Consider the following 13,452-nt stretch of genomic DNA (forward strand, 5'->3'; position numbering starts at 1 on the left):
TTAGGAGATTTATTTTAGTATCTATGTGATAAATTGGAATGGAGAGAGGCTTGAGACAGGGTATTGCCGTAAGCCAAACCAGAGGTGATAAGGGCCTGAATTAGGGTGGTGAATCTCTAAGTACAGAAGAGGAGACATATGAGCTAGAGATATTGCAGAGATAAAAATGACCAAGATTTGGCAGCCCATTGGATATGTGGAGTAAGCATCAGTGAGAAGTTGAGGATGACAAGATTGTGGTTCTGGGTGTCTGCAAGGAAAGTAGTATCTTTGAAAGTAATAGGGAAATTTAGAAGGACAGTGAGTTTTAGGGGGAAGGTAGAAAGACTCATATTTTGGACCTGTTGAAATGCCTCTGGGACATCCAGTTTGAAATGTCATATAGGCAGTTGGTGAAGGGAAACTAGGACTAAAAATATAGATCTGGGAGTCAGCATTGAGATGATAATTGAACCTGTGAAAAGTGATGAGATCATCAAGTGAGAGAGTATAAAGAGAAAAAGGGTCTAAGACATTCATAGTTAGTAGGCAGTATATGGATAGTAACAAAAGAAACTGAGGAGTAGTCACATGGGTAGGAGAAGGATCAGGAATGAGCAATGTCCCAAAAATCCAAAGAGAAGAGAGTATTGGAGAGGAAAGAAAGGTAATCAACAGTATTAAATGTAGTAGAGAGATCAAGGAGGATAAAGATTGATAAAATGCTATTACATATGGTAATTAGGAGATTGACAACATCCTGGTAGTACTTAAATTAAGGGGAACTTAACTTGCCTTTTTAAAAAAATTTCAGGTTGTTAAGTGACTCTCCTTCATCCTGTACAGAAAATGATCCAGTACAATCAAGGAAAAATGAGGTCAGTATATTTGTGAGTGTTCTGTAAAGTTTATATTTAAGTATTTTACTAGTATTTACATGAAAAGAAGCTCCCCTATAACTGCCTTTAATATTTGCTTCTGAACTGCTGAATGGCTGTACTAGGAGCTGATGCAGTTGGCATTGCCCCACTCCATCTCATCCCCCACTCCCACCCTACAGCATTGACATAATTTTGATTGAGCTATCCAAATGCTAAAGTACCTCAAAATAAATCCATATTTATTATAGTTACTATTGAGAAAACAATTTGTTTATGGTTAGTCATATTCTATGTGTAGTGAATTAATGGAAAGTTGTGTTGTGTATAGTAGTAATAACTTTATCTAATGCCTTTAAAGTTTGAAAGATGCTTTACATATATTATCTCATTTGATCCTCACAACAACCCTGTGAGGTCAATGCTATTATTATTTTCCTTACCCCTTTTGCATGTGAGGAAATGGAGGCTGAGAGAAATTAAGTGACTCATTCAGGGTCACATAACTAATATGTACCTGAGTCAAGATTCGAAGTCACATCTTCCTGACTCCAAGTTTGTCACTCTATCTCTATCCCACCGGGCTGCCTAATAAATAAGTATATGATAAAATAAAAATAAGTAAATAATGTTAAAATATTTTTATTTTTATATTTACTCTTTAGTCATTAGAAATTTACAATTCCTTTCTCCCTCTCTCTCAACCTTACTCCCCTCAACCATCTCTTATCTTCTCCCCCAATTCTCTAGTAAATCATTTATGGTCTCTTCATGATACAGAAATGACTCTGGGTTCCCAGAGGCGCTAAGTAAGCTTAACTTCTTACATGTTCCTACAAATTAAAAAATTTTTAAAAAGAGGCCTGGTAATGGACTTTAGGTTTGTCTTTCAAGAACATGCCTAGGTAATTTTGGAGAAGCTCCTCATTAGGTTGGCTCTGAAAGCACTCTGTTGAGGGTTTGCCATGTAGATTAGTAGAGGTAATGAAATTACAGATCCTTGAAGTTTGGAATCAATTTTAAAATATATAAAACCTTCAAATAAATACGAAGAAATATCTGGTAGGAATTTTGTGGATGTATAGACCAGTTCAATACGGTTATTTAATAATAATAATAATAGTCATTAGCATTTACATAGTGTGCTTACTATGTATTGGGCACTGTGCTAAATGTTTTACAAATATTATCTTATCAAATTCTCCCCAACAACCCTGGGAGGTTGGTGCTATTATTATCATCCCCATTTTACAGTTGAAGAAACTGAGGCAAACAGGTTGAGTGACTCGCTGAAGGTCATATAACTAGTGTATATCTAAGGCTGAATTTGAAGCCACCCAGCTACAAATAAACATGGGGGTGGGGGAGTGTTGTGTCATTTTCAATATGTGTGTTATTTATGGAAAAATCAGGAGATAAGTTTGCATTTTAAAGTACAAAGAAATTCTAAATAACTGCCAGTTAAGCAATACTTTGCACAGTCATAGTGTCAAAACTATCTGTGGTACAGTAATTATGATAGAAATATGTATCACCATATAAAATGATGCACAGTATACCACTTTATTTGATAGTGGCAATAATAATGTGTCATCTAAGAAATTTTAATGTGACACCTAAAAATCCTTTAAAAAAATTTCATTACCATTTGGAATGTTATAGTAGGCATTCTTTTTATGTGATTTATCAGTCAGTCAGCAAGCATTTATTAGGCATTATTTTATATGCTAGGCATTGTGCTTGGTAGTGGGGATACAAGTACATAGCATGAAATAATCTCTACTCACAAGGAGTTGATGACTGTGATGACCACTAGAACATCTAGGATATTTGATGGCCCTTGAGATCTCTTTCAGGCAGGTAGGTGGTGCAGTGGTTAGAGCTCTGGTCCAAGGGTCAGGAAGACTCTTCTTCTTGAGTTCAAATATGGCCTTGGGCTCTTACTAGTTATGTAACTTCGGGCAAGTCACATAACCCTTTTTGCCTCAGTTCCTCATATATAAAATGAGCTGGAGAAAAAGGTGGCAAACCATTCCAGTATCTTTGCCAAGAAAACCCCAAATGGGATTAAAGATTTGGACATAATTGAAAAATGACTAAACAACAAACAAAACAATGAGATCTCTTTCAGCTAAATGCTAAGGGTACACTGAACAATTTTGTAATTTTTATTTGTCTGAAGACTTTAATAGTAGCTATATATTCAATAATCAGCAAATACTTATTAAGTGTCTACTTTGTGTCAGGCACTATGCTTAAGCACTGGGGAATGTAAGTGAGAAAAAGAAGGACAGTCTGCTCTCAAAGAGCTTAAAATCTAATGGGAGGAAACTATACAATAGGAAGCTAAAGGAGTGAGTGTAGGACATGATGTTCATGGAGTAAAACCCAGCAAGAGCAGCTGTTGGAAAATGAATTGGTTGGAAATTCTGAGCCTTTTATAAAGGGAAGCCTTGGGAGGAATTGTTTGCTCACTCTTCAGCCTTCTGACTAGTGGAGAAAGGCAGCTGAGGTACTGAGTTAGTGTTAGTACCAAAGCTAAAAGTAGTCTTCATGAAGAGATTTCTGGTAGTTTATCCTAGGGAGTCATGATGTTACTGGAGTCCAAGCAGAGCAGTTGGTGAGAAATGGAATATATAGCATATGATTTGTAGTTATTCAGATGAAATTCCAACCCTTTCTTTAAAAAGAAACAAAATATCCTTCAAAAAAAATTTTACATTTGATTCATTTGCACACATTTATTATCTATACCTCTCTCTCCCCCCACTCCCTTGCCACTGAGCAATAACATAATGCTTTATTTTACTATCATTTCACCACCACCACAAGAAGCTGTTGCTCAGCTTGTAAAGTTCAGATTTTTTAAAAAAAATGTAGCCTGTATTAGAACTAATACAATATATGTCATTTTGAAAAGTGTCATGAAGAAAATCTTTAGAAAATGTTTTATTTTAAAGGTGTTTCTTTTGTAAGAGCATTTTAGTACAAATGGTACCGTCTTGCTTTTGACCTTAAAGAGTAATCATTGTTTTAGTTTCCTTTTACCTTTCTGTGTGGCTAGAATTTATGCTTGTACTTTGCTTTGTTTCCTAGCAATCTGTACAGATTCAAAAAAAACTATACTTACTAGAAGAACATCTCAAAAATGAGATACAAGCCAAAGAGGACCTGGACCAGAAGTGCAAGTATGTTTTTCAAATAACTAAATTTGAATTCTTGTGGGCAGGAGAGTTATTTTAAAATAATGATATAAACATAAGAAATGTTATTCAGTCTTTATTGTTTTCTTATTTCTTTTGAAATTCTTTAGATTGATTAGCACTCGACTAGAGAAGATAACAAAAGAACTAGAAGAAGAGGTAAATCTTTATCAAATTGGCTTTTAAATTGTTTTCCTCTAAAATATTTCCCTTTTATTTGCCTGTAATAAAAGTGTATTAGTAGAGTTGCATCATATGTTATGGGATATAGTTATTAATGTCTTAGTAGCATTTATTTGTGAGACAGGACCAATTCACATTATAGAATATCCATGTTATATTAGGCTTTCATTGACTAATCTATTAATTTCTAGAATTTATTAATTATGTGAAATGTAATTGACAGTTATAATGGTATTCCTTTGGTAATATAGTATATTAGGCTGTGGTCAAAGCAATCTCTTCTTAATTTCATAATGTTATGTGAGCTCATTAGGCAAATATTAATAATAGTTTAGCAGTAGTAAAATAAGTTATAATAAAAGTGTCTTTTGTAGTAAATAAAATGTTACAAACTTTGTCATTTAGTTATATCTGTAACTATTAACAAATGCATTAAAGTTTTTCTAAAGTTAGTTTCTTTGACCAAAGCTTTATAATAATTTCAGGCTACCTCAAGAAAGAATGTAGAATCTACATTAAGACAATTAGAAAGAGAGAAGGCTCTTCTTCAACACAAAAATACAGAATACCAGAGGAAAGCAGAACATGAAGCAGACAAAAAACGAAATCTAGAAAACGATGGTTTGTGATGTAGCCTATTAAATATGAAATAATTTTTAAAAATTAAGTTAACTTTAATGTTCCTCTGCCATCAGATAACATTTAGAGTGGTATGTTAAACTTTCCCACTAAAACACTTTTTTATTTTAGTTAACAGCTTGAAAGATCAGCTTGAAGATTTGAAAAAAAGAAATCAAAACTCTCAAATATCTAACGAACAAGTCAATCAGCTCCAAAAACAAGTAAGCTATCATGAATTCATGGTATGATACTAATTTGTAATGTATTGGTTTAACAAATACTTACAGTTTACTTACGTAAGGTATTGTACTGTGCCCTGGAAGATATAAAGATGAGCAACATGCTCCTTGCCTTCAAGGATGTTAAAATCTACTTGAGGAGATGAGCCATGTATAAAAATAACCATTGTACAGCATAGTAAATTTGAGAGATATTTTGGGAACTAAAATTAAGTCTGGTTTTAATATGTGACTGGGGAGTTAAGCTGTTGCCAGATTTTTTATGAATAGTTTTAACTGGTAGGCTAAAGAATGTGTAATTTATCTTATAGGAAATGGAAGTTTGTGCTCAATAAAGTGATATGATCAAGAAAAGATTACTTTGCCAGTGATTTATATGGTGGATTGAAGTAGAAAGCAATTGAGGGTAAAGAACTTAGACTATTTTAATAAATGTGGGACTAATGTTAGATTATATATGTCTGTTGTTGGAGGAGCAGTCTAAATGTGTTCAGAAATATTTATCACAAGATTGATTACAAGATGCCATCATAATAAGTTTTTCAGCCATAGTAACTCACAGATACTAAGCTGTGATGAAATTTTCATCTTCCTGGATAGGAGCTGCACCTATGCTAAATAAAACCATAGGTCCTTGACATAAGCTTAGTTATTTATTTTAACATGCCTTTTAAAAATTCCTAGCAAATGTTTTCCTTTTTTTTTCTTTTTCTTTAGATCCACCTATTGTTGTTGGTTTGGGTTTTTTTTTTTTTTTTTTTTTTGGCAATGGAAATGATGTGTTTGTTTTTGTTTCATGAATCAATAGTTGGATGAAGCCAATGCTTTGCTGCGAACCGAGTCTGATACTGCGGCCAGGTTACGGAAAAACCAGACAGAAAGTTCAAAACAAATTCAGCAACTGGAATCTAATAATAGGGAGCTACAAGACAAAAATTGCATGCTAGAGAATGCTAAACTGAAGCTTGAAAAGGACTTCATCAATCTTCAGTCAGCTCTAGAATCTGAAAGGAGAGATAGAACCCATGGATCTGAGATGATTAATGATTTGCAAGGTATTATGGTGTAAAGATTGAGGCATATTGAATTGTGTAGTAACTCAAGTTTTTTGGCTAGTTTTTAAAGTAATTTTTTCTTAAATGGCTGTTGCATTGAATTTAAAATTTAGAATGTGTGCCTTATTCGAGATACTCCAGAAGGAAAATTTAATTGTTCAGTAGTTTGAAATATTTTTAACAGGTTACTTCAGACAAGAGCTCTGTTCATAAAGTTTCAGAATTCATATTCTGTAAGTGCACTTATAGACACACATATAAGTTTTTAAAATAATAAATTTTAAGTATGATATATTTTATGTTCTCAAACTTACTACTTAGTTGAATATTACCTTGTGGGATCATTTATTTAAGTAAATAATTTTTCCTTTTTAGGTAGAATATCTGGTTTGGAAGAAGATATTAAAAATGGTAAAATTTCATTAGCAAAAATGGAGTTAGAGAAGAGACAACTACAGGAGAGATTTACAGATTTAGAAAAGGTAAATGTGTTTTAAAATAGAACAAGTTTTATATTTCATGGAATCTTCTAAGGCTTGAGATAGATGAAATTGTGAACATTTTTTAATATGAATGTAGTGAAGAAGATGAAAGTGAACGATATTTGCCCAAAGTACAAGGAAACAAGTAGCTGATTACGCTACATGATAATTCAGTTGGGTAAATGGATGGTTGAGGTGTTTCCTGTAATAATCATATTGTTTAGGCAGCCTTTACAGTTACTAGAATCCTCCTAAAATAGAGAATTTCACAGGGAATGAAAAATTAAGGTGTTTTAAGGGATAATCTTGATTTGATGAGAGGACTCTATGCAAAAACTTTAAATATTTGTCATGTTTAGGTGATGGGGTTTAAAGCTGGAAGGGACTCTAGAGTTATCCTTTCATTTTATACAAGTGAAAACTGAGACTTAGGTTAAATAACTTGCTCACGGGCACAAAAGTGAAGTACCAGAGCCAGCATTTGTACCTAGATCCTATGACTCACACATAGAACTTTTTGCCTGCACAAGTAGTGAAAGTAAACCTCTTTTAAGGGTATTTTTGTAAGTTAAAGGAAATATAACATCTGGATTTATAACTTTTCTCATCATTTACAAAATTGTCCTTTAAAGTGACATTCTGATTCAGTGAAAAGGGTGCTTAGGAGTCAAGAGAGATCCTAGTTCTTCTGACTATGCCACTATTTTGTTTGGATAATTCACTTAACCACTCTGGGACTTAATTTTATCATTTGCAGCATGGAGATCATAATATTTATCCTTCCTGCTTCACAGTGTGAGATCAATAAGATAATTTTTATGGGAGATTGATAAGATAATTTTTATGGAGACATTCTGAAAACTGTTAATCACTCGATGTTATTGGTGTGCAATTACTATTCATTGTTTGAAGTGATGAAACATGACAAAGCAATAAATTATACCTGATATATATAGGAATTGGATAGTTAAAATTATATTTTTTCTACATTAAATCTAGCTCACTTTTATTTTACTTAAAAAAAAATACCCTGCTTCAAAAAGCCTATTTGTAAACTGTAGGTCCATGAATTACCTTGAGTGAGATAATTATCTCAAGTAAGACATTTGTAATTATCTCAAGTATGACATTTATAAAGTACTTCATACAGTGCCTGGCACATAGTAGGCAATTAATAAATGCTTATTCATTAATTTTTCATTTAGAATGTTCATTTGCAATGTTCTTTAATAGGAAAAAAGTAACATGGAAATAGACATGACATACAAACTGAAAGTTATACAGCAGAGTTTGGAACAGGAAGAAGCAGAACATAAAGCTACAAAAGCACGGTTAGCAGATAAGAATAAGATATATGAGTCTATTGAGGAGGCCAAGTCTGAAGCCATGAAAGGTATGTATTTTACTCCAGGATGCCTTCTAACTTTGCTCCCTCCCCCCCAGGATTCCTCACCCTCCCCCACCAAAAAAAAAAAAAATAAAGGGAGAAAAGGAAAAATTAAGTTTTGTGATCTGAAGATATTTCTGTTTATATGCTGAAAAAAAATCTATTTACAACAGCTTTTTTTCTTTTTAAAATGTGTATTAATAACTTAAAAAACAAATATTTAGATCTTTAGCTCTTAAAGAGAATTTAAGTTTTAATGAATTCTTGGGGTTATGGATTTACTGAATGTGAATTGCAAGACCATAGACCTATATACTTTACATTCATTGGTAATTCTCTCTTGGCAGAAGGTACTATGTTATTTATTATTTACTTATTTTACTTAAAGTTATTATGAGTCATACTGTTTTGATTTAGGATTCTTACTCTGAGATTAAAGTTATTTCAATGACTTCTGGAGTTTCCTCCTAGCATTGTGATTCAAATATTTTAGAGTAACTTAAAAGGTCTGGAGTCATTTTAAAAGCAAAAGCAGCACATATATCTACTTGCAGTTTCTAGATCTTGCATCATGCTTGAAGTTCAGCAGATTTCCACCTTTGCTTTACCACAGAGAGAAAAAATACAGAATTGGAAAGCTGTTTCTAGTTCTTTAGAATTCAGATTTGGATGTTTGTTCTTAGTAATGTTCAGTGTGCCCTTTATAGCCTCTTCCTCTATTGCAGGAGTTCAGTAAATATACCTTGTTATTCTATCTAATTGGGCCTTAGAAAACACAATATGAGATGAAACAAAGTTACATGGTGTATTTTGTTCCATAGAAACTATATTTATGATGTACACTTACCATATGGTGTTAATGTGGCTATTCTTAGGAGAATTAATGCTACTGCAATATAAGCATTGGTTGGGTTCATTGCTAGTCATTGTATTTCAGACAAATGGCCAAATGGTATGGTGGAGTTCGTTTACAATGTGTTATTATCTTCTCTCTCCTCCCCTCCCAGCTACTAGGAATATAAATTGCAAAAATAATTTCTGATCTATGTTGGTAAAGGAAATTTCCTCACCTGGATCTCCTTACATTGATGAAATCCTGGATCTAGACAAAAACACTTGTGAATCATTGTTAAGGAGGGATAGTGTTGTGTTGAGTATCCTTGTCTTTTGGACAAGGATTTGGGTATCTGAAATTCTGATATTTGTTGAATTATAAATATATATTTAAATAATTAGTATATTTAACTAGCTCTAGTTAAGGGTGTATTTTAGTGTGGCAGTTTGAAACATTCTACATTTTTTTCTTCATTTGGGTAACTTGTGTGGTTATATTTGGATATTGTTATTCAATCTGTCAAAATATATTAAGTTCAAATATGCTGATATTGTTATGATCTCTCTACTATTTTACTGTATCTGGGTATGCTGTTGTATAAAAATTACATCTTGGTATAAAAAAAAAACAGCTGAAGGATGCACAAATAAATAAGGGATGATTTTAAGAGGAGCCTGTGAGTAAGGAATTAAGTAGACACAGTGGAGAAACTTAGAAGAGGCACTGGTTAAAATAAGACAGATATTCACAGGCAAAATTAGTAATGACTGGACCTACAAACTAGGCCTTTTCAAGTTATCGTTGAAACTGTTTGTAGTTCCCATAATCAGTATTAGAAAGAGGACTGAATATGGTTCGTTTTCATTTAGAATAGTTTGATGTTTTGTTAGGGTCATTGAAAAAGGTTGAACCATAGGATTCCAGGATTATGTAAGAGAAAGATTAAAAATAACAAGCCATCTAGTATACCAGTTCTCACTTTATAGTTTAAATTCTGGCATGACAAAGATTCCGGTCTGGTTTAGTCACAGAACAACTTACACTCAGTGCTTAATATCAGACAAAATTAACTTCTTCATTAAGACCTCTGACCGAGATAAGACAGCAAACAAGCCTCAGTATATTAAGACCAATGTTTTGAAGGCAAAACAGTGAGCATTGAGAAAACATTTTTAGAATGACTGTGGATAATTCTTCCTCTCTGATGATCATATTTGCTGTTATGGTATTTCATATTAAGGCGCAACATTTGGGTTGGAAAGACACAATGTCTTTTGCGTATATAACTAAAGATAATTTCCATTTAAAGCTAGTTTAAAACCTGGCTATTCAGAAATGAAAGGTGGACTGACTTATTATATATGTCACCATTTTGACTTTAATATTGCATTTTATTATAAAATAATCTAGTCCAAAAAATGTAAATGTAGCTGTCCAAGGAAGAAGTCACTATGCCTATCCTAAATACCAGCTAGGTATGATAAAAGAAAAAAATTCTAACTAATGTCTCCTGTATAGCCCTGCTCTGGCCCAGGAGAAGGTGATGAAACAAACTTCTGCATTATCATGTTTAGATGAAGACCAAGTTTTCTCAAGAGTAATGGAAGTGATGGGTGTGGATTTCTGTATACATATCCAGAGTAGAATGAAGCTCAGTTTAGAGAAACACCGCTTAATCTGCCCTCGTTTTGGCTTGAGTCATGAATCAGATGAAGTACAGTTCCTTCCTCTAACACTAGCAAAGGCAAACATAAAATTTAAGTAGGTATGAACTATTTTGTTTAAGGTAGTCTTCCAGCAATCTCATGTTTCTTGTTATATCACACATAAAGGATCAATGTGATTACAACTGGGGGCAGACAAGCTATAGTCAAGATAAACATCAAAATACAACCTCGTTTATGTTGTTGATGCTTCTATGCAAGCCATAGAAGATTTTTAGGTTAAAATAATTTTTGAGTAGTAGGAAAGAGCTCTCTGTAAAAATAGGTAATAGAAATTGTATAACAGGCATAGGGGTGCTTTAAGATAAAAAAGGGCGGGTCGGGAGCTGCCAGCAAATAGTCTCTACTTTTTTCCTAGCAATTGGGGATGTCAGAATGTTGGAAACCTGTGTTTAGGGAATTTTAAAGATCATTTTATAAAGCTATAGCCTTAGACAAAATTCTTAGTGGCTTGTTCCTACTAAATTGAATGATTATTAGAATAAACCAAAACTTTTATGATTTCAGATTATATGAACTAGAAAGTCAATGAGAATTTTAGACATTTGGAAATTAAATAGCCAGATAGGAATACCTTTTGAAAAGTAGAAATTAATAGTTTTTAGACTATTGCCTTTATATAAAATTTTGCATTAAAATAAAATCTCTATGCTGGGTATGGTGCTATATGTGTGTAATCTCTGCTACAACGAGGATTTGACTGGCATATCTCTGAAGTTTGGGATTTCTGAGCTACAGTGAGCTAATAAGCCATTTGGGTGTCTGTAATAGTAATTAAGGTGGGACTTTTTGCTGTTCTTCTCTTAAGTGCCTTTAATAATTCTGGCCTTTGTTTGAATGGGGCAGATAAAGTGGGATCTTTTTGTCTTGGAGTATTTCTTAGCACTGAGACAGTTGGGAGTCATTGATTTGTATATGATGTGATACTGGGGATGGGGAACTTTCCAACACCCAGTCGGGGTGAGGTCAGAGCCCTCAGGGCTCTGAACTGGATATAATTGAGGAGAGCTTGGCATTTGACTTTTGGGGCACACTCATAGAAGGACTGTTGAGACTCTGGGCAAGCTGCAACTGCCCCCTAGCTTCGCAACCCAGACAGATATGATGTTGATCTTTCTCTGGTAACTGTGTGTTGTGATTTGAATCAGACAAGGTCTGTCTGTTGAAGTTTGTAATTTATGTTTGTATTTGCCTTGAAGTTCAGGGAGCTGATCTTTTCCCCCTGAACTGTGAATGATATTTGTGTGTTTCATTAAACTGAGATTGTTAACCCCTTAAAGTTACTTTCCTTAATAAAGCAGATCAAAGAACCTGTGTTGGCAGCTTTCTGTGTGCTGGATGTTGGTAGGTCTTATACCCCTACAGCAGCTGCTAGCAGATTGTTCCTACAGTCTCTGCACTTGATACAGTGGCTGTAAGGTACAGGGAACCAGCAGGTTGGCTAGGCAGAGGAGAACCAACCCCAGCCAGGAACAGAGCAGGTGAGAGCTTAGGCCTGTGAACAGCCCCAGCAGTGCAAGCCTAAGTGAATTAGGGAGGCCTACTCTTTTTTTTTTCTTTTAGATTCTCTTTGATATCCTTCCATTTTTCTCAAATTGATTCATTATTTTAACAGTTTTTTCCCATTCCTCCCCCTTCCCCTGCTCCAATAGAAATGGAGAAGAAACTCCTAGAGGAAAGAACTTTAAAACAAAAGGTGGAAAACCTTCTGTTGGAAGCTGAAAAAAGATGTTCAATGTTAGACTGCGACCTCAAACAGTCCCAACAGAAAGTGAATGAACTCTTGAAACAGAAGGACAAACTAAATGAAGATGTAAGAGGATTTTTATAAATTATCAATGTTAAAATTATTTATAGATTTGAAATAATCCCTCTGCATATGTTTTACAATTGTATGATAGTGTATTGTGGTATAATACTGTATATCTTATACATTTCTGTATGTTGAGAAGCTACATGGTAGAATGGAAAGCAAGTGGGTCAGAAGGTCCAGGTTTACATCTGTACATTGCCTCTGGCTTCAAGCAAGCTGCTTTACTTTTCCTAGCTTGTTTCCTGTTTGCAAGGTCTGTATGTTAATATGCTATTTACCTAATGGGATTTACTATAAAGAAAGTGCTTTATAAGCCTTAAAGGTCTCTTTAAATTTAAATGTCGCTTCTTTTCCACTACTCATTTGCATTTTCAGTTTCTTTTTAAATCAGTAATTGGCTATAAGACCTTTCCTTTGGGGAGGAAAAACTTTTTTCCCCCAAATTCTCATAAATATAAAAATAATTTTAACATTGAATGTATAGTGAAGAACTAACAGGAAAATCTTTGTCCTTTGTCATATCTCATTTTTATTTAGCAAGGAAACTATATTTTTCTAATATATCAAGGTGGGAAAATTATGTTTTTTTAGGTCAGGAACTTGACCTTAAAAATAGAGCAAGAAACACAAAAGCGTTGCCTCACACAAAATGACCTGAAGATGCAAACGCAACAAGTCAACACACTGAAAATGTCTGAAAAACAAATGAAACAAGAAAATAATCATCTTATGGAAATCAAAATGAGTCTGGAAAAGCAAAATATTGAGCTTCGAAAGTAAGTAAATTTTGGCACCCCTTAAATAACTGGCGCCCAATTTTCCATTCATGGATTATCCTTAAAATACGAAATTCTGTACTAGTAGAGCTAGTGAGGAGGAGGATTATCATGATTGTAGAATGGTTTATGGAGACCATTTAAATGGACCAAATTTGAAAATTCTGTTTTGTATAGGTTTCACAAAAATGACCAGAAACTTAGTTCCTAGATTCCTAAGAATTTTCTATGTATTATAAATGGGGATAATATAACCAGTTTAACTCTATTTGACTGT

At 33.7% G+C, this 13,452-nt stretch overlaps 1 protein-coding gene across 4 annotated transcripts in view; it reads left to right on the plus strand.

The window, feature by feature from the left end:
- ROCK2 (Rho associated coiled-coil containing protein kinase 2) overlaps positions 1-13,452 on the plus strand; it is a 173,844-nt gene that overhangs the window by 138,399 nt on the left and 21,993 nt on the right. For all 4 annotated transcript variants that reach the window (XM_036750187.1, XM_036750186.1, XM_036750188.1 and 1 more), the window contains exons 10-19: positions 794-857; positions 3,954-4,045; positions 4,171-4,219; positions 4,729-4,864; positions 4,994-5,085; positions 5,912-6,158; positions 6,534-6,640; positions 7,874-8,033; positions 12,239-12,399; positions 12,991-13,175. In XM_036750187.1, the coding sequence (XP_036606082.1) occupies positions 794-857; positions 3,954-4,045; positions 4,171-4,219; positions 4,729-4,864; positions 4,994-5,085; positions 5,912-6,158; positions 6,534-6,640; positions 7,874-8,033; positions 12,239-12,399; positions 12,991-13,175 (1,293 nt within the window). The remainder of the gene's footprint in view (positions 1-793; positions 858-3,953; positions 4,046-4,170; positions 4,220-4,728; positions 4,865-4,993; positions 5,086-5,911; positions 6,159-6,533; positions 6,641-7,873; positions 8,034-12,238; positions 12,400-12,990; positions 13,176-13,452) is intronic.

This window comes from Trichosurus vulpecula, chromosome 3 (genome assembly GCF_011100635.1).
Source record: "Trichosurus vulpecula isolate mTriVul1 chromosome 3, mTriVul1.pri, whole genome shotgun sequence".
NCBI lineage: Eukaryota > Metazoa > Chordata > Mammalia > Diprotodontia > Phalangeridae > Trichosurus > Trichosurus vulpecula.